General features: G+C 45.5%; 2 protein-coding genes across 2 annotated transcripts in view; one reads left to right on the top strand and one right to left on the bottom strand.

Annotated features, from left to right (window-relative positions):
• Positions 1-11,489, bottom strand: part of PRR5L (proline rich 5 like) — a 113,098-nt gene extending 101,609 nt beyond the window's left edge. The window contains exon 1 of the mRNA XM_090032949.1: positions 11,338-11,489. The gene's annotated coding sequence lies outside the window, so the exon portion shown is untranslated. The remainder of the gene's footprint in view (positions 1-11,337) is intronic.
• Positions 11,490-11,551: 62 nt separating this feature from the next.
• Positions 11,552-23,108, top strand: COMMD9 (COMM domain containing 9). The gene is made up of 6 exons (XM_090032944.1): positions 11,552-11,645; positions 12,411-12,536; positions 14,034-14,173; positions 16,975-17,009; positions 21,074-21,177; positions 22,093-23,108. The coding sequence occupies exons 1-6, from the start codon at positions 11,595-11,597 to the stop codon at positions 22,231-22,233; spliced, it is 597 nt and encodes a 198-aa protein (XP_089889070.1). The 5' UTR covers positions 11,552-11,594; the 3' UTR covers positions 22,234-23,108.
• Positions 23,109-25,055: the final 1,947 nt, after the last annotated feature.

Genomic DNA, 25,055 nt, shown 5'->3' with positions numbered 1-25,055 from the left:
GAGATTTCAGAAGCAACCTTTTGGGTGTGATACCTGCAACACAGGCATGCAAGTTGATGCCATACAACTCCTAGACATCGTATGTCTCTATGCATGGGCAGATTCAGGATTTTGGAAAGGGGGGTTGTGGGAGCAGCAACCTGTGCTACAAGTGTAGCTGCACCCCTGCTCCCAGCCCTCCCTCACTACACACACCAGGGCAGGTAGGCCACAAGGCAGCAGCAAGTCCCTCAAGAAGATAGGAATCTTCCCTCCCCCCCTCCCTTCTGTGTTCAGGAGAACCATTCCTCCCTGCCCCTCCTATTCCTCCCCACCCCAGCTCCTGGCTTGGAGACTGGGAAAGGAGGAGGGACCTGCCTGCTACTTCCACTGTCCTTGGCTGAGCCTGGCTCCACATGGAGCCCAGCTGGAGTGGGCAGGAGCAGCTTTGGAGTGCTTCCCCTAACCCTCCCCGGGCAGCTGGAAACAGCAGTGGGTGGAAAGGACTGGGAGGTGCTCCTGGGTATTGAGCAGAAGAGAGTGGGGATTCTTACTTGCTTCTGGCACTTCAAAAAAAGTCCCTGGCAACTGCTTCCATGACATGATTGACTGGAAGGGGGTTCATCCACACCACTGCACTCCTCTGCCCCACATCCACCGCAGCCTCTATACAGACTTCCTTCCTACAACTCCACTTGCCACCCTATACCATTTACAGCTGATAGCTCATCCTTTGCCGAGACAAGGAATACAAACAAACGTCCTCTTTTTAAGATCAGAATCAATTATTCAGGAGGAAGGCAACGAGAACAGCACGGCTTTTTCTTTCAGCAGGGAAGCCACACGCAGCATGGTGCAGCTAAACAGTACAATCCTGACTTGCAGCAGAAGGTATGTAAAGAAGAGACCATTCCTCCCAAATGCAGACTCCAGTGCACACACGAAGGAGGGCAACTTCTTCCCAAGAGTCTTAAAAAAAAAAAAAAAACCAAACCCTTAACGTCTTGTGAATTTCTCTCAGTAAGCCTCTAGTTCCCAGCTGCATCTTCCAAGAGGAGCCTCAGCAGCAGGCTCCTCTCCCAAAAATGGCAAAAATTAAAGTGTGTCCACACAGTATTTTAAAAAAAAAAAGTAATATTTTTCCTTCATACTTCTGATGAAGAAAGACAGACTAAGAATTTTTTCTTTAGAAGTTACTACATACTTGTTTTTAACTGCTCCTATTTTTAAACCTTAGACATATTAGGAAGAGCAAAATGTCCGGTCCCCATGCTCTTTCCTGTGGACCTCTTGACTCTCAGATGTGTTTATTATGAGCTCACACCTTGTTCCTGGGGCTGGAATGCTGAATTTGTAACAAAGATGACATTTCCCGAAATGTGTTTGTTAGTCATTGGGGTGATATTATTACATACAATATTAAACATGGAAATATTTACACATTCTGATTAGAATGATTTCTCCCCTCAATTATTCAGCTTTCAGTCTTTAAATTTTGTGGTGTCAAGTTCACTAGTAACAGTACTTGCCTACAATTTCAAGTAACAATTGTCTCCTGTGCTAGAGAAGTTATAACTTTCTAACATATAATACACATACTATGTATGACAAAATGCCTCCAGGCCTTCTTTATCTATTATTAAGAAGCATAAAGGGGACTAAGTCCAGTTTTACTTTGCAGGAACATACTGGACTCTACTATTGAATTCCTTGTCGCTATGTTTACTAATGATTTAGATGCTGGCACAGGAAGCTTCTTGAGCAAGTTCGTGGACAACACAAAGCTGGAAAAGACTAGAAACGTGTTGGAGGTTGTGAGCACAATTCAGAAAGATTGGGAAGCTGAGCTAGAGCTAACAGGATGAAGTCCAGTGCAACAAATGCAAGGTGCTACCCCTCAGGAAGAATAATCAAAAACAAATATGAAATGGGTGACAGCTGGATGGATGGCAGCACTATGGAAAAGGACTTGGGAATCTTGGTAGACCACTGACTCAATACGAGTTTGCAGCATGATGCATCTGCACAAAAGGCAAATGCAGTTTTGGGCTGTATCAATAGAAGCATTAGGTACAACACACAGGAAGTGACAGTGCCTCTACTCAGCACTGGTTAGGCCTCACCTGCAGCACTGTGTGCAGTTCTGGGCTCCACATTTAAAAAAAAACATGGAGAAGTTAGAGCGGGTCCAGAGGCAGGCAACAAAGATGATAGAGAGCTTGAAAAGCAAGTCATACGAGGAGAGGCTGAAGGAGCTATGCAAGTTCAGCTTGTAGAAAAGGTGATGGGGTGAGGGGACATGATGGTGCTTGACATAACAATACTTGAAGGACTTCAATAAAGAAGAGAACCAGCAGCTTTTCTCTCTTACTGCAGAGAGAAGGATACTGATCAGAGTACTGATCAGAAGTTGCAGCAAAGTAAGTTTAGATTGGATAGCCAGAAAAATATCCTCATTGTTAGAACAGTGAGGCAGTGGAACAGACCGCCCAGGGAAGTTGTGGATGCGCTGGAGGTGTTCAAGAAGAGGTCGGACAGCCACTAGTCAGGGATGATCTAGGCATAGCCATGCCTGTGCTCTTCCATGGGTATTTCCCATGCTTCTAGACTTTGCTGGCTGCCCCCTCACCCCCTTTTCTGCTATGTGTCAGGGTGTTTGTAAGACTTCCCAGAGGCATTGGTTGTTGGCTACAGCCAAGGCTGAAGGCTTTGACTGAGCCGTGCCAATGCTCCTGCTGGGACCAAAGCTGGAGGTATCTGGCTAGAGAGTCTTGCCCCCCCTCTCAGTCAGGCCAATCATCATATTTGGGGTCAGGAAGGAATTTTAACTCAGGGTCAGATTGATATAGACTGTGAGGGATTTTGCCTTTCTCTGTACCAGGGGGCATGGGCCTCTACTCAGGGCCTCTTAAGCATACATTGACAACATCTTACAGAAGCAGGACATTGGCTGTCATGGTTCCTCCGCTTTACCTGTGGCAGGTCAGGGTGTTAGGTCTATGTTGTGTCAGGGATGACAGTAGTCCTAGGTAGTTTAGAAGTTTGTATGGGATGGTTTGGATAGGGATCATCTTGCCTCAGGCAGGGGGTTGGACTAGATGACCTCTGGAGGTCCCTTCCAGCCCTACTGCTCTATGAGTCTATGATTTCACATTAAGTCCCCAGTCCTCGAAAAGATCTCCAGGGAGGTACCTCACTAACTTCAAGAGGGTAAATCTGGCAGAGAGTTTTAATTCCCTCATGATCCCACTGAGAACAAGATACGTACAACCCAACCCACAGTCAATTTCATATGGCTAGTAGTTGCCCAATGCAATTACCCATATTGCACTATAACTATAGGTAGGGATCTACCCAACTCGAGGAGGCAGCTGGCTGATTTTATGGATAGATCACTGGGCCAGATGCCATTTTCGAAGGCATATTGTGGCTGTCCCTCCTCCCACGCCTCTGATTGGCTGAGGGACCCTAGTGGCCTTGCCTCTTGCCACTGATTGGTTGCAAGGGCTGGTCATCATGTGGACCCACCCTTCCTCATTGATTAGTGAAGAGAAGCAGAGCCACACGACAGGCAGATCTCAGCCAACCAGCGGCAAGGGGAGGGGCAGCTACCATCTTGGGCTCCCTGTGTACCGGCAGGCCCTCCTTCCCCCTTCCTCCCTGGCAGGCTGTGTGGCCGAGTGTAACAGGGCCCTGCTCGGGGCTGCTTTCCCAGCGGCCTGCCCACCTCTTCCTGGGCTGACCACCCGCATTCTCTCCTGCCACACCTTGATGTTAATAATTAATTAATTGATACTAATTAGCGGGAAGCTGCCCATTTACTGCCCCAATGCCAGGGGGCACTATCTGCGGCTCCATTCCTCCCCTACGCCGCAGCCCAAGCCTCGCAGATGGCATCGAGGTGTTCTCGTCATCACCGGCCCCCAAACTGGGCCCCAGAATCCTTCTATCAGGACCCCTCCATGATCCCTTCATTCAGGCGGACTACCCCGCCTTCATTCAAGCTATCTAGCTTCTCTCAGGTGTGGTCCCCCCTGGGACCTTTGGCTACCAGCCCTGGCTCACCTCCAGGCAAGTCAGGACCCCAGGCCCTCGGCTCTTGGGCATCCCTTGCGGTGGGCCCCTGGCCCTTTTGACCGTCCTCGTCCTGGCCACAACATGGGCCAGTTGAGGGTACTCTCTCCATCAGGTCCGAGTCTCTAGCCCGTCTCTTTCTCGGGGTCTGACCTCCAGGCCCTACAAACAAAGGGATTATCCACCTGGTCATGGGGGCTAGGGGTTAAAGTGCCCTGACCTGCCTTTCACCGAGGTGGTAACTTGCCTCGCATTTCCTGGGGGCTCCTGTGCCACTGGGAGCCCCACCAGGCCACCCACTCCTGGCAGGGTGCAGTTTTAGGTCGTATCCAGGACCAGAAGCCTCCTGTCCATCCCCTACAGCTCCTCCCTTACCTCCAGATGACAACTAGTAGCTCTCCAGCCAGGCGATGTTGTTGCCTGGCCTCTAGCAGCCGAACTGCGCTGTTTATATTGGCAGCCCCTGATCCCAAAATGACTGTCCTCATCAGGCACCTGGCAGCTGCAAGCTCCAGGGCCTTAAAGTGGCAGGCACACACAGTGCCCTGCCACACCGAGCCACAGTGCCATGAGGACGCTGGAACGTGCATGTGAACAACCCAGAGTCACACTTCTCGTGTGGACATAAATCTCATAGCTAACACAGGTTAGCTACAGAAATCTCGGCCAGCCTTGTACTTAATGAAAACAACCGGCTTTTCCTAAATTCCTACAAGAAAAATCCCTCCATGAAAATCAGTAGCTGCTACCCATTGTTCCTGTGCCTACAATCAATGAACTCTGTACTATACGTTCCATTTACATGAAATTAAACCATTCAGAAACATGCTTATTATTCCCAACTTGTTGCTTCTTTCTTAGATTATAGCAACTATTGGTAACCATCCATCATATCCAGTAAGTGCATGAGTTGCTTAAGTGCACAAGAACAGCAAAAAGGCCCATTCCAGCCCATGTGCTTAGAGCATGCTGGACATTGACAACAACTGAGTTAAGCTCCAAGCACAGAAACCTGAGGAAGTATGAAGCCAGGAATACAAAATTCCGGGACTGGAGAGAGATAAAGCAGGAATGCCCAGGAGTCTGTTACAAAAGGGGTTGTAGTCTTTTCTAGCAGTAGTTGGGAGGTGAGAAATGTGGGTTTGAATCATTTCAGGCCATGGAAGGGCTAGAAATCAATTGCACGCTTCCAAGAAGAATGCTTTAACAATGTTTTTAGGTCAAAGGCAATCACTTTACCACTTCCACCGTCTTCCTCCAGTGGTGGTTGCCAGTTAGTGGATGGAGATACTCCTCTTGAATCCAGACACCAGTGAGGGTGAGGGAGGTCAGAACACCCCTTAGTTGGTTAGCTCTCTATGGTTCCCCAATCAAGGTGCAGGTTTTTGAGGTGTTTAATTGCTTGGAAGCCTAAATCCTCTAGTCTGACATCCTTTCAAGAGATGAGACGCCTAGAAGCTAGGCACAGTGGCACCTAACATTAAAGGTGCATGCATCCTTTTTTTGGATTTTATTGGTGCTCATAAGGAAGTCAGTGCTGGAGCAGGGAATCAATCCAAATTGCTAACCCTAGAACCACTGAATTGCCTTTCCCGAAGAAGACAAGTCTTGATCATTGAACTAATTCTGAACTATTTCATAGAAAAAAAAATAGATTTTAGATTGTTGTTTGCTGAGAGCAGCTGGAAAGAGAAAGTACCGAAAATAATCAGGAGCCAGTCCACCCAAACTGAAGCAGCTTTTGCCAGAGGCTTTTCAATCATCTCCAAGCAACGGACAAAGCATTTCGATTTAGATATTAAATCAATGGTGTTATTATTTCTCCATAATTAGAAGGTTCCTACAGTGAGGAAATAATGACAACAGGAGGTGGGTTGGAATATGCATTCAGTACAAGGCCAGCTGTGCTTACTGGCAGGCAGATTCTTTGTTCTGAATATGCGACTCAAAAGTAAATGTTCTCTTTTGTCATACACTCATTAATGCCAATGGTAGTCATCTGACCCCTCTTTCTATTGCTCAGCCTCTCCTCCTGTTTGTCTAACTGGAAAATACTTTGTGTAGTACTAGTTAACTCCTTAGTCCAGTGATGTGTTTGCCTGGTTTCTGTGTCAGGGAAATCCTTAAAACAGGGAAACAGAAACAGTCCTATGTCATGCATTTCTTAGAAGAGCTCTGCCAAAAGACAGCAGCTCTTCTTTCCTGTTGGGTACAGAGGGGTTTTTTTTCAGAAGTTTGAGATACCTAAATATTTCACTTATCTACAGTTGCAGAAAAGCAGAGTTTTAGAAGTTCTGAAACAGAATAATACAGCACTCTATAGGAAGCCTGAAAAGAAGTGTATGTTCAGCTTGCTAGCACAGTGACAGCAGTAATATTTTCCTCTTTTATAATGCCTTTATAAAAATTTTATTCATGCCTTCAGGAGCTCCACGCTGTTTAGCAATATTAATTAATGAAGGCTCACAATACCTGTATTTGTGTGTGGGACAGAAGTATTTTCATCACCTGCACACACACGACAAAAGCGAGGCACAACATCACTTCCAAGGCACCAACAGAGCCAAGAATGAATTCCTAATAGCCTGCCTTTAGCTACTAATTCCTGCTTCCTTTTTAATGTCATTACTCAGCTTCTTAACTCTTCATATTTCAGATGCTGGAAAATAGTTTAGGGCCTACCTAACAATTTTTTTCCTTCAGAATTGGTCCAGTGTATAATTTGCAAGTGCCACTAGCATGACTGCACATGGAAAATAACAGTCTGGGTGCTGGCAAATGCAATTCCTTTCCCAAAAAGTTTCCTAGACATTTCCACTTGTGGAGGAATAAATGATGTGGCAGTTCATCTAAGTCCGTTCTGACTCACTAGTGCTCCCTTTCTGATCAGGGCAGCTATATGGATTGGGCTGTATAATTTGAGTTTCCATCTGGGCAACTGTCAGTAAGAAAAGTTGTGTGTCTGCACATTGCCACAGCTGCACAGCAGCAGACTAGTACTCTATGCAGAATCCGTCCACCGTGGTAGATATGCACAGCAGACCAACTGCTTCACATGATAAACAAAATACCTACAGTGGGTTAATTTAATGGTAATGCAGTACTTAAGAAACTGGCACGACTAATACAGCAGCTCTCCAAACTGATCAATCATACTAATTAACTTCAAGAGGCCACAGATGGTAAATTCACACACTGAAATAGTTCCATATACACCCCCACCCCAAGAGCCTCATTTCCTGTTGCTCATGAAAAATGACAGAAAATAAAACCATCTCCCCTAAGATTCCCCTGCCCTTGAAGGATTCCCAGCACATGAAAGTGAAATCAGTTCCTCTAATAAGAGTGGAAGTTCCTTTCCCTTGCCAAGCGTTCTCCATCACAGTGCGAACAACACTGGCACACCTTACAACTTATAATTTTTATTTACAGGAGAACAGCACAAACAAAAACTGAAGTGGCAGTCAGTGTTTGGGCAGAGATGTAGAAATGAGGGAAGTCCTTGGATTATGCAAAAAAAACCTGATACCAAATGTGTGAATCGTGCAGGACAAAAAAGAAAGACTGCTTTTACTTGAGAGGAAATGTATTTAAAATTACCCTTACAAGAAAAAACACACAATAAGCCAAAGTAATGGCCTATGCCACTGCAACAGCAGTATGGTCAATCCAGTGCCCCCTCTATGTGGGAAATGACAGTCTGAACACTGACCAAAGCAATTCCTTTGCCAAGTCCCGCAGATATTTCCACTTGGGCAGCAATAAATGGTATGGCATTTTCTCTCATTTTATTCTGAATAGCTAGTGTTCCCTTTTCAGTCAGGGTAGGTCTATCCATTGGGCTGTATAGTGAAAGTGTCTGAGCAACTGGATATAGGCAATGGAAATTCCACATTTCCCAGGATCAAGGTCTTATAGAATCATCAAAAAGTGGGGCTGGAAGGGTCCTCAGGAGGTCATCTCATCCAACCAATCTGGTCAAGGCAGGACCATCCCAATCAGGGGTCTAATGTGTTTTTAAGAACTTTAGGAACAAGCCTCACATACAGCAACCAGGCATAATGCCCAAAACATCAAAAACATGTGTAGCCCAGGTAACTCAGGTATATACTCCCATTCTCCAACTGAAGGGGATTGTTAGCTGGCAGGTGCGCTGTGGGGGAACTACAGACCGCTCAGTTTCTCTCCGTCCCTATAGAACCAGGCCAGGACAGTTAGGGGACTTAACTATATACAAATTTATTTACATTAACTTATCACAAGGAAAAGAAACATGGATATAAACATATGTACAATATATATTTATAGGATATCTAAACAATTAACAAACAATACCCTCCAAGTAAATGCTATAAAACCTTACACCAGTGCTCCAGATACCAGTAAGCATCTGATCTGGAACTGATAAACCTCAAAATAAACATAGATAGCCAACAGCTAAACTACAGATAAGTATGGGTGAACAACAAATAAGCCACAAATAAATACAAATAAACAACAGGTGAAATAATAGCAACAGGGGTCCCAGCAGAGCCCTAGGATTCTACTCATCTACAAACATGAGAGTTCAGAAAATATAAGGGATGACATCACACCACTTATGGCACAAGAACCCCAAAGATAAACTTAATCCCAACAGGAAACCCCAATGTCCTGGGACTTTTCCCAAGCTCTACAAGGAAGCTGCTAACTTTCGGGCAGAGGTGTCCAACTTTTTTAAATGTGGGGCCGGTTCACAAACTTTTTATCACCCAGTGGGCCAGTGACCCATATTCAAATACATCACAGGAAGTGCTATCACATCAGGAAGTGATGTCATGTGACCTTTGACAACAGTGAAGTTGCAGGGGTTGACATGGTGCTGGTTGACATGGCATGCATGCCCGGGGTTGACATTGTGCTACAGGAGCCTCTTGGTTACAACCGGGTTGACCTGGTGCTGGAGAAGCCGTGGGGACAGGCCAGGGTTAACCTGGGGCCTGCCAGTGCCATTCCCGGGTTGACATGGTGCTGCAGGACCCGCCTGGGCAGAACCGGGTTGGCACCAGCCAGGAAAAGCAGCATGCAGCTGAAGCCGGCTTCCCATGTGCTGCTGGGGATGGGAGGAGGCCAGCCAGGTCTGCACCAGCCAGCAGAAGCGGCGGTGGAGCTGTGTGCCACTCAGGACTGACCAGTGCACGCTCGTCCCATCCTGAGCAGCACACAGCTCCTGCGTGGCTTCTGCTGGCCGGTGCAAACCCAGCCGGGCTCCTCCTGTCCCCAGCAGCACGAGAAGCAGCCCCCTCGGAGCCTCGCGCACGGATGGCCAGGCCCGGAGAGCCGCAGCGCCCAGGGGGAGACTGGCCAGGGGAGCAGGCACCGCCTTGCTATGGGGCAGGGCAGGGCAGGGCAATGGGGCTGGCTTGAAGTAGGCACGTGGGTGAGGAGGCAGGCGTGGACTGGCAGTGCCAGTGGCCACTGTTTGGCCTCCCGTATGGGGCCACTCCAGCAGTGCACAGCACGGGCACCGGCAACCACACACCCCGCAACCCTGGCCCAGCCCAGCGCCTCCAGCTGTGCGTGGGAACTTACCTCTGTCTACCACGTGCCTCCACCTGCCACGTACGCGGGCAGGGCACAGGCCATGCTGCAGCTCCCCTGGTCATGCGCTGGAGCAAGGGGTGGAGTCAAGGAACAAGCTGCACATGCTGTCCCCATTGGTGGCAGGACCCGGCTCACTGATGAGCCGTCGCTGTCCCCTGGAACAGGGCTCTACTATGCAGGGCTTCTGGGGCCTCTGGCTCAGACCTGTCTGCTGGCTCAGTAGCCCGGGCACTGTCTGGCTCCCTAGACTCAACCTTTTGCTATGGGTTGGAGACCTAGGCTGCCTTGCGCAGCACCAGGCTCAGTCTGCTCCTGGACCCTCCATGCAGCGTCTCCTGCACTGAGCTCCCAGCCTCGTCCCGGGGGTTGAGGACCTGAGCTGCCCAAGCACTCCAAAGATCACGCACCGATCTCTGCACTGTGTCTCTGGCTGCATGCAGAGGTTGCAGACCGAAGCTGCCACATGCAGCTCCTAGGGTCTGGACACTGTGTGCTGTGCTGGAGCTGTCTGCCATTCCCCACTGATGGAAGTCATCAGGGGCGCTTCTGGGCTACTGTTTTGCCCCACTGAGCAGCTCTCCTCAGCTTTTCTAACCCCGCTCTTCTCTGCCCTGGATGTGCTCCCCTCATGCTGGGCACGCAGCTCTTTTTGTGCACTCCAGGGCTCTGCCACTGAAATCTGCCAACCTGAGTGTTGCAGTCTTCAATCAGGTCGGAGAGCTCCTCTCGCCCTCCCCTCAGGAAAGGGGTGTGACTCAACTCCTCTTGCTGCCTCCTGATTGGTGGATGGGCTCCACCAATCAAAACAGCAAGATTTCTCCACCAATCAAAACAGCAAGATTTCAAGCCTGGGGCTCAACCCAAGCTCTGAAAGGCAAGTGAGCTACACATGCTTCAAGTTAACACATGTAAAGCAGGGGGACAAGGGTGCTGTCAATGTCTTACCACTGCTAGGACAGCAAGTTTTTTGTTAAAATACTGATATTAGCTCTCTCTAAGCTATGCATCTCATAGAGAGAAGATGCCTGGATCTTTAGGAATGGGAGTAGCCTGGCAATTAGATCAGAAAACTAGGAGTCAAGATTTCTGAAGCTCAGTCTGTTTCTTGTTCTGCCCTTAACTCGCTGTGAAACCATGGTCAAGTCCCAGTGCCTGGATATTCATCTGTAAAATGGCCACATTATGAAAATGAACATGTGTTAATGATTTTGTCCTGATGTTCCCCTTTCTCGAAAGAGCATTACATTGCTTAAAATAAGTTAACAGCTATAAGGCACTTTGTAACTCATGGATACAGGGCAAAGATACATGCAAAATACTGTACTGAGGCTCACACTATACTAACCTAGATTCAGAGGAAGGGGTGGGTTAGCGGGGGAAACAGATGCAGAAGATAGTGTGCATGTAGAAAGGCCAATGAAAAGCAACGAAGACACTTTCACTCCTGTTTGGTTTGGTTTAAATTTCACTTTTAGGCCCTGAGTGCGGTGACCCCTGGGTGCCAAACTCATTTCAGCAACTGCTTGTGTTACTTGTTTTTTTCAGTTGTAGACCTATGCGAATTGGCAACAGCAAAGCTTTGAGTCCAATTTAAGATGACCACGTCTATAAAAAGGGGTGGCCCCAGCCCCGCAAACATACACACGCATGAGGATCTTTACTTACGTGAGCAATACCGTGGACTTCAGTGGGATTACTCACCGGGGTAAAGCTGCTCCTGCACAGGACTGCTTTCAGGATGGAGGCTCCCGGAACAAACCCTGCCTGGAGTGCCATGCCACGGCAAACAAACAAAACCCGGTGATCATTTTCCTATAACACCAGGCTTGACGTGACCGCCAGGCTGCACGGAGAACTACAGCGTCCACAATGCAAAGCAGCAGCAGCAGGGCCCATCATGTGATTGACCCTCCACCTCTTATGCTGGTTAGTTCCTGTGGTCACGTGCTGGGGTGAAGATGGCCGCAGTGACAGAAGAGCAGTTTGCAGCCCTGCAGATCTTACTGAAGGTGAATGCCGAGTCTCACAGGTTGCCGTCCTTTGCATGATACCGCTTCCTTTTTTAAAATCTGTGTATGGCAAGACAGCTGCTGAAGCGTGTCCAATGCCTGCATGTGTTCTGCAAAGTGTATAGAGAGCAAATAGCGTGCGGGGTTCATTAATAGTGAGAGCGAGAAGTAAAGCTCTCCATTCCCCTTCTCTTTCCTGAAATCACTTTGAGAGCTGCGGCTCTCGGAGGAGAGCTGAATGCAGGTACTTCCCTGAGCTTGGGGAAACAAGGCAGATGAGATGTTTAAAGTGGAGAGGGTTTAGAAAGGTGCCACCTGCTTAGCACAAGTGCTCTGCAGCCATATTCATATCACAGAGCTCTATCAATCTCATAACGTCCTAGCAAGCATCCGCAAACTATATGAACAGAGGGCGTCGCCCTCATTTTTTTTTCCAACTGGCTTCATGCTCTGCAAAACAAGACTTGCTATCCTGCTTTGTGGGTCTTAACAGCAAAGGGCCAAGGCTTGAAAGGCAGCATGCAGGGGGAATGGGACCACGCAGCATGTTCTGACTTCTAAACCCCCTGCTGGTACTGACTCTATGCGGCCTCATGCAAATCACTTCATTTCTCTGCTTTCAAAGTCAGGCTGATACCAAGCTGCAGGATAGGCAGACCACACAGATTTAGCAGTTCAGTGCTTTGAAGCACTACCTGAGTACTCTGCTGGTTTTATAAGCAATGATTTCTTAACACCCTCTTTTCTCCCCTTGTTATTTTGCAGGCTTCCTCAAAGGATGTAGTTAGACAGCTGTGCCAGGAGTGCTTTTCTAGTTCAATAAGTGGCTCAGACAGGTTAATTGACAGCACCTGTTCCAGTCTGTCTGTAACGCCAGAAGAAGCAGCTCAAGTAAGAATGCTATGACATTTAGTGGATGATAATGCTGTCCTACTGATGAAGGCCTGATATAACAAACAGGTGCTTCTCCCTTCATCTCTCTTCAAACACTGAGGAGAAGCCAATTGCTTCACCTCACTGGCTAATGAGTTTGTCCAGAGGCTTCAATGCTGTAGTCTGGCTTGTCTAGAACGTGTGCGCGTACCAGTCTCTGAGGCCAAAAAAATAAATACAGCATATGGTTATCAGTACACAAAATGGGAATTACTGCTCTCCAAATACAAGCAAAGTAGATGCACATTCAGTATACACTAGAGAGAGTAACATTCACTTGCCTTGCCGCAGGGGTGGTGAGAATATAAGCAAAGTGCTTTGAAGATGTAAGGTATAATGAAGCAATTGCTATGTTTAAGAATAAACATTTAAACACTTTGAAATACACCTCAAAATTATTTCCTGTGGTAAGCTCAGAAAGCACCTGGTACAATCAGGGTTTTTTTTTTTTTTCACCCCAGGCTTCATAGCAAAGGCTTTAATAAATTGTGTGTCTTTTGAAGTAAATCATTGCCCATTAAACATACTTTTCAAGTTAAACTGCAGCCCAGGGCTGAGCTCCAATCCTACATCAGAATCACCTAGAACAGCTCTATGCCCTACTGGACCATAACTCATGGATTTATATCTTTCAAGCTTGGGTTAAAATTTTCCACAGCGCTGAAGTAACTTAAGACCTTCAGTCCCATTGATTTTTTTTTTTTTTTCTTCAATAGTCAAATATTGAATAATTATTATACAGTGCACATAGGGATATTCTGTAGGAAGCAAAGCTCCCATAGAAGAATGGGCCAAGGTACCTAATGGGTGTATTATATTTCACGGATTTCATAGACACTAGGGCTGGAAGGGACCTCGAAAGATCTTTGAGTCCAGCCCCTGCCCGAGGGGCAGAAAGAAAAAAATATATTTATACTTTTTATAATTTCCTGTTCTAATCCATAATTTCCTGTTCTAATCCATTTAGCTTTTTCTGTAAAAAAATAAAAAAAAACCATGACTCATTTGAACCTGACTTTCAACCAACTTAGATTGAAGCCTACTGGCTCAATCTGCAGATGCTCAGCAGCTCTGAAAATCAGGGCTTTAGTGTTTTAAAAGGTTTTTAGGTTGTATAGTTATAATACCTAGTAAAAAGAACTGTTTGTTGGATGATATAACCCAGAATCTTTAACAAGAAGCTGGAAATTTGATGGGTACAAATTGAAGCACAGTGGATATATGAGCAGCATATATCAAGGTGTTTGTCCTTCTTTACATAAAAAGAAATACTTTGACTGCCATCCTGTAGATGGATCCACAGGGCTTTTCTGTGCTGATCTGAGTGCAGAAGGGTGTACATTATCCTGTCCCCCATCTGGTTACCCAAGTTAAGTCACTTCCTGTGCAACATGTGGTGCTGTTCTTCACTGCAGCTTCCTTACTATTATTGGTTCCTGTCTCCTTTTCCTGCAGCTAATCTGCTCTTTGCACAGCCTCACCAGGCATGTTGTATATCGAGGCTTGACGTCACCAGAAGAAATTCTCCCTCTTTTCCCAGGAAATTTCCACCAGAATTTAAAAAACCTCTTAACCAAGATAATCTTGGAAAACATGTAAGTGTCAACACCTGCTTTTCAGTTGATTTTACTTGAGGACATAGAACTGGAGTTTATCTACCCATTCCGATACATATGTGGCTGGAAAGTAGCAGCAGATATTAAGTTAGCAAAGGGAGACTTTGTCACAGTTTCTGAGCACCTCATCATGGGCAGGTGTAATGTGGTACTGAGCTTTTGCCTGAGAGTTCAGAAGATGTCTTAAAAGATCCTCCAACCCTTGCACATAACTAGATCCCCTGACCATGTTCTTTGAATCCCTTACAGTCACTAATGTTTTTATTTTTACAACTTGTCCCTTGGACAGAAGAGGGTTTTCTCCATTTTACAGATGGTTATCAGATGCAGCAGGTTAGATTCATAGAGAGATTCAGAGATTAGCACTGAATTATCTAGCCATCAAAAGGCATCTAGCCTGCCTTTTGAAATTCACAGCACTGAGTTAGGCACCTCCACTCCTTGACAATGCATGGAGAGAATCGGGCAGATAAGAATGGGTTCATGAAAACCAGTAGGCTGAGTGGAAAATCACTTTGGGTGTTAGTATGAAATAACTAGACAGTATGTGAGCACAAGAATGACTAGTGGCCTAACTAATGTTCTGCAGACCCATACTCACTCTTTCACTCCCTGGTCCAGCAAATATTTTACTGTTCTGTATAGAGGAGCAGCTTCAGCAGAAAGAGTTAAAAGTACCCCACAGAATCCCCTACTTGTGAGAGCCTCCTGGAAAGTGGGAGGTATGCCCTATCTCCTCAGGCAGGAGGGATTTGAACCTTGCTTCTCCATTCTGCATGGGGGATCTGACTACTGAGTTTTGAGGGGATGCCATTTCTGCCTCTTCTTGTTATAGTTATTTTGGATTATGTGGTTCATATGTGTGTTCTGAGAAACTAGGAAGCAGGCATAAGTGGAGAAAAGGCTGGCTTGTGGATGGTAGCATGAGCTGTGTGCCAAGCTGCTCAGGACTGTTTAGACTTGAGTGTTGTTGGACACAATACAGGTAAAACTTTAAGCACTATTGGTAAAAACTTTAACCCTGCACTTTACAGACATCTCCAGGATTAGGCATTACATTTTCAGAATCTACACTGAGGACTTGGGTACCTCTCTTCTGGGCTAGATTCATAAAGGAACTAAGCAATAGATCTGCAAAAGGATTAGGGTGCTGTAGCACACAGCATTGCAGCATCTAAACTGCGAGTATGTTGTCACCCAGTGAACTTTGCTGTCACGAGGGAAGTGCCCAGGAAAGGCAGGCACCTGAAGAAAGGATCTGCAAAAGACAGCCGCACAGCAGAACTTGCCTATGGAGAGGGTAAAACTGAAACACTGCCCCTTTTGGGGATTTTGGTGCCTCCAGCTAGGTTGCAGGGAGGAGCTGTCCACTGAAGAGGCTTCACAACCCACTGGAGTTGGGGTGCATTTAGGTACTCTTCTCATGGGTTAGAGCCAGGAAGTAGAGATGATAGCAATACTCTCCATTTATTTTAATATTGGAGCATTTAGCTGTGGGAGACCCAAATTCCAACACTCCTGTCTAGCAACACTCCTGCCCTTTGAGCAGCCAGCAGGGAGAATCCTGAGACTGTGCATGCAGATGTCCCTAATCAAAGCATCCTGCTGGAGCCTGGCCAAGCCCCCTCTCAGCTGAGCTCTGTGCAAGGGAAGGGAGGGCTGCTCTAGCACCCCCCAGCTTTTAGCCTAAGCCACTGCAGGCATGCACCTGAATTTTCTCAGTCCAGAGAGAATGTCCTGTTACAGACCAGTTTGGCCTAGTCAGGTTAGATGAACCTGCAAAGATTACATCAATTCAGGCTCAGGCTTTGTGAATGTCTGTCTCTAGCCTTAGTGGTTCTATGCCTGATCTTACAAACCAGCATTGTTTTTGTCAGGGGATCAGCTGTGCCAGGATATCTTGGCCCAGCCGATCAAATTAATTAGCAGGTACAGATGTCATTGGAACTGTTGTTTGGCAGGATTGGACTCCTGCCATTCCTGGGGCATCAGGGGCTTGATCTTGGGGCACAATGGCCCCAAGTGCCTGGCCCCATTCTGGGGCACACATCTACAAATGCACAGTGATGCACCCCATGGAGTCTCTTGCTCTGAAGCATGAAACACACTCTGGAATCCTCTGTCCAGGGTGGCTGGAGAGCATGGACATCTCTGGGCTGTGAGGACTATGCCATAACTGAACATACCTCTGCAGTGATAAAGCAACACAAAATATTAATGGGAATTGTTGCATTCCATTTTTTGGACATTTGAGGTGTGACAAAGGGCAAAGACATCTGTTCGCTCATGTTTTGCAGTTCTGTGGAACAACAAGGGTGACATCAGTTTGCAGATGTGACCTGTCCAGGGTCAGTCAAGATGTTTGGCAGAAATTAAATTGGAACCCAGTTATCCTGAATTTCAGGCTGGTATCCTAAGCAAAGAACCATCCTGCCTTCAATCAGAATATCTCAAAATTTGGGAGAAAGTATTGTGTTTTACATGTTAGTTTTTATTTTTCTTGGTTGTCAGTTTCCAGGAGGAGCCTGAGGAGAAATATATATCATCCATCTATTGCGCTGATGTGCTGATGGCATACCTGTATTAATTCTGAGTACCATGGGCCAGCATTCCTGTTTTATAGCGCATTCACCCCATGGACCTCTTTCAGGTGCAGCAACAGAGCTGCTATCTACTACAGTGTGTAGTCTCACTGGCACCTTCCTGCTGACCTAGTGGAGACAGTTCTTTACTGCTGATGAGTTGTTGTTTTTTTCCCTCTCTCTCTCTCCATTCCACAGCTCTGCCTGGAGGAATGAAGCTCAAGCAAATCAGAGTAAGTTGTTAATCGCATTTTGTAGCAATTTAATATTCCTAAAATGGTTTACAAGGACTTGGAATTTAGAACAGTGAGTTGCATTAAGACAATATGACCTTGACTACTGAAGCATAGTGTAGAGAAACTTAAGTTTAGCTTTACAGTGATTTAGCTAACATACCAGAAATGCATTAACCCACATGGAGCTCCATGGAACTAGCTTGCTTCTGGGTACACAGCTAGCTCATTTTAAAGCAAGCTCCTCTACCCCATGTTGCAGGCTACAGTGGAGACGCACCAAGTGTTTTCCCCACTTGTCTCTTGCTGCTTCTTTTAGGAAAATTAAACCATGCTGCCATCTTGCAACCTTCCCAGGGGTTGCTAAGGGACTCGGTGTAAGCATTTCCCTCAGATACCTCTTCTGGGAAGTGGCACTGTAGGCGACTTAAAAAAAAATACAGTTGTTCTCCTTTCATACATGTTTTGATCTTTCACACAGTTAACAATAGCAACACTGCAAGTCCAATCCATTTTAAGGAGGCACACAAAAGCCATTTGTTCTAACTCTATACAACCTCAAGGAGATGTAATATGGATGCAGGCACTTGGTTCACTATTTTAGTTTGATTGACAACCTTAACAGCTTTTATTCTGGAGAACTGTTTGGGTTCTCTGAGGATACTACTGGCCCCTTACTGCCTCCCTGCAAGCAGATAAGCCAAAATTTTTGGTCAAACTGGAAGAAGAAAATTTCCTGGAAAGAAAATCTCACTTAGAAAATCTTAAAAAGGGGGAGTCTTTCACAGCTGCAGAATCTTAATGGCAATTACAGCAATTGCTTGCAGGGAACAGTAATGTCAGGACAATAGTTAATGTAGCCTTAACACTGCAATGGGATCTAGAAAATGAGGAAGAGAGCCAACATGATGTAACTAATCCACTTTCCAGGGGCTCTGGACTGATGGTGACTCTTGGACCATGTTCAGGAACCTCTGCTCTAAGGTTTCTGGGTTTTATTTCAACTAGTGCTAATTGGTGAAAAGAATATTTCACCGTGTCTGAAAGGGGATTATTTTATGGGAAAGAGTGGATTACTTTAGCACTATATTTATGAAGCAGCTGTCATGCCTTACATAGGGGCAGATAATGATTTAAATAGCGGGCGTTGCAAAATGATCAATCAACATAGCCATAAAATTTGGACAGTTTTCTGCCCTTCCAAAGGCGCCAGCAATGAAGCCTTGCAAATTAAAACACAAGATTTAACAGATGCATTTTGTGTTGTGCTGTGAGCACTGCCAAATGCTGGCTCTGGTGGACCGTACATGGGAGCTGGTTCCAGTCGTGGGCACTTGTCAGCCAAGGCTGTGCTGCCCCTGGAGGTTAGCTCTGGGGAGAGATGGAAAACACCACTGTAATGATACAAGGAACAATTTCTCCTTGAAGCATCAGTAAGCAATCTATCAGTTGGAGTCAGAGCAGGGAGGATGGCTATATATAGGCAGAGTCTTCCAGTCTTGTGAGGGAACCGAGGAACATTACACTAGAGCCTCTATACAAGTAATCGGAGTATTAAAAGCCACCTCTGCTTATGCAGCATTTGAGAGAGTTAGGTATTGTGTGAAAATCCTGGTCACTGTGGGAGGAAAGTAGTGCTTTGCGAGTAGGCCTGGTGCCATTAGTTTTTGTGTCTCCAATTCTTTCCAGTGCCTTCTGTTTGTTGGGGAATCTGGAAACCAGAACTCATAAAACTCTGAAAAAAATCACTATGTATGAAAGCTGTACAGTAGCAAAACCCTAAGATCATTAAGGATAGGACTTTAAAAGAGCCTCAGTGCAGTTCCCACTGCAGTTCAACGAGAGTTGCATCCTTATGTCCTTTGTAGGTTCCTTTGAAAATCCTCAGTCAGAGTCAATAAGGACAGAAATTCACTTGGAAACACAAAATGAGTGGTTCCAATCTAAATAATAGAGAGGAAAAATAGAGGTTAGTAAAATTATCATTGTTTCTATGCATCTGATACAGTGAGAGCTGCCATTTCTCCAGGAAGAAGTCCTGATGATGATGATGTAGTTTGGAGCATAGGACATAATGGCCAGTGTTTGTGAGAAAAGGGATTGAAAAGTTCTAAGTGAAGTTGTATTTCCTATAAATATAACCATGGCAAAATGTGCCATTGAATAGTCTAGCTTTATCCATTTATTTAAAATTGGAACTTACCTGATATCAGTGTTGCCAGTCTCCTGGACTCTAGTGCTGAATTGCCTTTCTTGTATCAGGCAGACAAGTAGGCAGCATCTTTATCTCTTACCTTCTATTTAAAACCGGTTTCATGCTGTCTTAGCATTCTGCTTCTTGGGGTGAGATATAGCGAGCAGCATTTCATGATTTACTGAAGTTTTCCTCTATTTGTAAAGATGGATTATAGCACAGCAAGGCTGATGCCATGCACCCCAGATGGGGAAGTCTGTTTATCCATTATTGGCATTTTGTTATATAAGAAACCATAACCAATTCAAAGACATTGCAGCAGTACCTGCCCAAACAATGTACTGTATGCAGAGTCTCAGTCTAGCTGCTGATAGTGGATGCAGTCGCGGGTGTGCGTGTGGAGGGGTTCTGTTTGCAAGAGTAGGAATATAATCGGTTTGGGTAATAATCTCCCCACCTAAACCCCCTTTGTACTTTCTTTTGGATAGCCTAATGGTTTTAGCAATATTGAAAAATTGTCCTTGATTATCACATTGAAAGATATTATAGAAAATGCATAATGGTACTGTGAGCTAATGGGGCATTTGTGTTCAGGTGGTTGTATCTCTTTGGTAGACTTCTCTGTGTCAATTTGTATAAAGCTTTTGCATTTTTCTGGATGATATGGATATACCATATTGTTTTCACTCTTACCCTCCTAGCTGCATCTCTGAAAAACAGTAGCACTCCTGTTACATAAACTATTCCCACCTCTTCTTTCTCCTACCAATCCACTCTGGATCACAGTTTTTTTGTGGCTATCTGAGGGCAGCTGGTAGTTACTATATTTCTAAGACTTCCCACAAATCTGTAGGTTTTCATCATGAACACCAGATCACTTTTTGTGCCATTATAGGCTTGTTGTATCATTGATGGTTTTGAGCTCTGCTAGCCCCTGGCTTCTCAACAACCTTGATGGAAAAAAGACACCACCAGGTGACACAATCGCCACCTTTTTTTTTTTTTTAATTTCTCTTAGGTGAAATACAGTTATACAAATAGCTTGATAAATCAAGCAGGTTCAGAGAGCCTCAATCTCCTGAAAGGTTTATGGCATTTCAGGTCTCTTAAGCACTTATGTCGGTGTTGCACTACACTGTTGAATTCATTAGATGCAGTCCAATAGAAATAAGGTCAGGCTGACATCCATTAGTCATTCATCAAATGGAAGTGTCTCAGTGGTTTTAATGAATTGGCAAGGATCACAGAGGTTGCAAGCCCCTTGCACACATGCATTGCCCTGGCATTCCTTTGTTAGCAACCATGGGAGCTGAAATCATGTACTTCACACTGGTTGGTTTTCAGATTGTTCTTACGTGATTTATCTTCAGCTGCAGGATGAAGTGACATATGCTGTAGGTCCCAAACCAGGTTGGGCTGAAATGCTGCCTGCTACAGGGATAGTAGGATAGGAGTACAGCTTAGTAGGATGGCTTGATGCTGGGCTGCCTTTGGTGGGTGGATAGCAGAGAGTTAATGAGCTCTGCTGGTCCCCTCCCCAGATGTTAATATTCTTTCCTAGGGCTGTAGTGTGTCTTGTCATTCTTGCCTGTGGTGGTGGAAGAGCCCTTTGGTGCCATGGGAAGGGACAGCCAGCTGTCTGCAACTTGCTTGTGGAGGAGAGCAGAACTAGTCCCAGCAGATGGGAACAAGAGGGCAAATTGTTTCTATTAAAATTATGAACCTTTTGAAGGGGTTTGTGCAATTTGTCATCAGGGAATGTGGATCTCTCTCGTGTAGAAAAGCCAGAGATTACTGCAGGTCAGCAAGCCTGGCTGAATCAACAGTGCATGTCACTAAATTAAAAAATGTGTAACTCTTAATCCTGCAGTCTCCTTACCTCGACTGGTTGATATGGACTGGAGAGTGGACATCAAGACTTCTTCGGACAGCATCAGCAGAATAGCAGTCCCTACCTGCCTGCTACAGTTGAAGGTAATGTTAATTTACACCTACGTTAGAGTCTGGGTTACAGCATTTAAGTGACTGAGTTAGTGGCAGTGAAGAATTGTTCAGTGATAATGGTAAGAGTGATCAAAATGGCTGTGCTTTTTCAGGGCATGTTTAGAAATCCTATAGCTGAGGTCTATATCAGTAGCGATAGACTCTTTGCTTTAAGAAAGAGTGCTTTACTATTACAATAAGGAGCCAGCTGACTAGGCCCTGGGTCAACTTGAGTTGTCTGAAATATGGGGACAGGATAAGGACAGTAAATCACAAGAAGCCATCTGCTCATTTTTCAAAGTCGGTCAATTCAGTAGCTTCTTTACTAGACTTGTGTTACTCAGGATGCAGGGTTTGGCTACCAGTGTACTGGCAAAAAGGCTTCTCTCACATACTCACATACCTCTGTCAGGTTTGGGAAGGAAATGGCTGGACTCCTTGGACCCAACTACAAATAGAGTGGGATTTGAACCTTCCGTTTTGCACAAGCACTGAAGTTGGGTTTGGGTTGAGTCAGCTCTTTTTTTGTAGAAGAGAAGAGTTGAGGTAAATGTAATTGCTGTGTAGACGTTAACTATCCCATGCTATTTCTAGTGACAGGATGCTAGTAGCAGATGAGATGCTTATTAGAGATGAGGTTTGTCCTGGTGTTACTCAGAACTTCTCCCTTGCCCCTTGTGTTGTTTACTGTTTGTGTTGGAAGAAGCTGCATTGCTTTGGTTTAGAAAATACTGTATTGCTCTTCAGGATAAAAAAATTACCCTACAAAGTCATGGATGTGTTTGTTTTTTTTGTTGTTGTTGTTATTTAGTCAATGCCTTGCTTTTCCATTCAACCTTGATTTGCTGCTGGGGGCTGTGTGTGTGTGGATTTCTCATGTGATTTCAACCCATGTTTCTATTTCAGATTCAGGAAGATGCTGCCTTGTGTGGGAATAACCCGATAATCTCTGCAGTGACTGTGGAGCTGAGTAAAGAAACCCTGGACACTATGTTAGAGGGCCTGGGAAGGATCCGGGACCAGCTCTCTGCCGTTGCAAACAAATGAATGCCTGGGGTGTACATTTCAGCTGCCACTCAAACCTGGAAAGGACCTCTCCTCCATCTCAATTCCAGCTCTCTTACTTTCTGGGATCTTGCTCTCTTTGTTAACCAAAAATTTTTTTTAATGAATTGTTTTGCTGATAACACAGCTTTTCCCAGGCAAACACTTAAACGTGCCCTTGGTCCAGTGCCAAATGTATTTACTAATGTTGAATGAAAACTGGTCTGTATTTCAAGGAAGGATTTACAACCTCAGAGTCTGACTTTAATCACGAGGGCTGGAACGGGAATAACAAACACCAGCAACCAGTGGAGCGAATTTATCTCCCTGCTCTGAAATAAGGGACTTAAAAAGCTCAGGCTGGCTAATGGGCTAGCTTCCAGCATTAGCAGACATTGAGGGTGCTTCTCTCTTGACTATGCGTGTATGGAGGTGGATGCTGTACGAATATTTTTCTCTCTCCCTCTCAATGAGGCACAGCCATGCCGCAGATTGTTATTACAGGATAATGCTTTGAAATAAGGCAATTATGCTGCAGTGCATTCCCTTCTGATCAGCTCTGTATCACCATTTGCAAAATGACTAATCTGAACTCCTCAGTCTAAGTAACTGAGTTGGAACATCTTTAGCAGCATGTAATTTCTTCCTTCCATTTAAAAGGAAAAGGGGGGTTTGATCACAGGCGTTGGATTTATTAGACTTAAGCTTTGTCTTCTGCAAAAAAAAAAAATAGAAGTGAAGACAGAAGGTAAAGGATCAATAGCAACTGTCTGTACCACAAAAAGCCTTTGTGTGGCAATCAGTGCCTGTACTCCCCGACATGTCAAGTTATATGTTTGTGTAAAACAAATCTTTTAATAAAAGACACAATTAAACTGCTGCTTGGTTGAATAAACTCTCTCTTGTCCAAGAGACATTGCTGTAGCCTGTCTCCCCTAGTCTCTAGCTTGTTTCCTCCTTTGTCCCACTCCATTTCCCTTGCCATTTCAAGTCAGTCATCTTTACTGTGGGCTCCAGCCCTGTGCATTATCATGGATATAGCCGGGCATTGTCTGAGTCAAGACCTTTCAGGCATGTTTTTTGTAAGGGCAAAACGTATGGCTTCAAACAGGTCTTTTATATTTCTATATTGTAAATGGGATTCAGCCCCACTCTGACCTCTGCAGCTGGGACCCAGTGTACCTTTCCTTTAGCAAGGTCTCAAAGTCATTACAAGCGTTATTTCATTCAAGGAAGTAAGTGCAATGATAGTACAGGAAAATGCAGGCTTTCTTAATAATATATGTCTGTAGGCAGGGTACCGGGGTGTGTCTGCTCCTTTATGGGAGCAAGCAGCCCAAGACGCTGCTTGCAGGTGGGGAGGAGGACTAACGAGAGACTCACCTGACCAGAAAAGGGATCAGGCTGGAGCTATGTAAGTCCAGAGCCTGAACCAGTCAGGCAGTCTTTCCCTGGCAAACGTGAAATGAGGCGCTCTTGGCAGCAGAGCTCCTGCAGGGACCTGGATTTATCTAAACAAGTCTGCAGGCCTGGGGAGGCAAGTTCTTTGGGTAGAGAAAGACTGGGTTTTATAGGCAAGTGGCCTTTGTTTTATGTTAAACTGCTGGAGAGTTTGAGGTGTCTGCCTCAAGGCTGGCTAGAGGGCTGAGATGCTTTTTGCTTATTTATGGTGTGGCATGTTGCAGGGGAGGAACAGAGCCATGTATTGAACTCTTAAGGCTAGGGGGGCCCTGAAAGGGCACAAATGCACACAGCCCTTGGAGCTGCGGGGGCCCTGCAGGGGCGCAGGCCAGCCAAAAGGGCCTACTGAACTTAAGGGTTGAATCAAGGTTGTTGGAGATCCAAGAGAAACCCAGTGGTACTGCAACTGGACTAAGGATCACTCTAAGTCCCACGGGCAACCTCCCTTATCCAACCTCTAGTTAAAAAAATGGTGGGGCAGGCAAGCAATTAAGGCAGGGCTGCAATAGGGACTGAGCCTGATGGGAGTCGCACAGCCACCAGGGGGCACCACTGCAAAAATCAGAGGCATCTAGCATTCTGTAACAGATTCCTTGTGGCTGAGAAAGGACAGCTGCCAAAACACTGAAAAAGTTCAGACCATGCTATTTTAAATAAGAAATAACTGTTTTTAACAATGGTGTCTGTGTCTTTACTAATATATAAATATATATTATACAACAAGGTACTCGGCAATAAAGAAGCTGGTACCACTGGGTGGAAAGTTGGGAATTCAGCATGGAAATCTTGAAGCTGAAAAAACCCAGAATTACGCTAATTAACTGCATGATTGGCAATTGCACAGAAAGCTTTGAATGTGAATCCATACTAACCTTCCCACTGAACTGTACAGAATAATCTACCAGTTGTACGGAGGTTCAGCTGTTTTGTGTTATACTGTTATCCTCTGGATGATGGACCCAGCAAACCAGTCAAATGACTCTATAATGAATTTTTAGACAAAGACAAAAGACTTCCAGGAGCGCAAAGAGATTCATTCCAACTTCCAACATCCCACCTGTCAGTATTAGCTGCCTGCTAAAAGCACAGAGATGCATAAAGTAGATGAAAGTACACCAGAGATGACAACCTATACTAACAAGTTCTGACTGGAATTAAGTACAACAAAATTTCCTTTTTGCCTCAGTCTTCACAGGGCGGGTCAGCTCCCAGACTACTGCACTGGGCAGCACAGTTTAGGGAAGAGGTGAGCAGCCCTCTGGTGAAAGAACAAGTTAGGGACCACGTAGAAAAGCCGGACACGTACAAGTCTATGGGGCCAGGTGGGATGCACCCGAGGGTGCTGAGGGAGTTGGCTGATGTGA

Source organism: Crocodylus siamensis, chromosome 2 (assembly GCF_052110815.1).
Source record: "Crocodylus siamensis isolate JL-2025a chromosome 2, ASM5211081v1, whole genome shotgun sequence".
Classification (NCBI taxonomy): Eukaryota; Metazoa; Chordata; order Crocodylia; family Crocodylidae; genus Crocodylus; species Crocodylus siamensis.
This window is presented reverse-complemented; position numbering and strand designations above follow the sequence as displayed.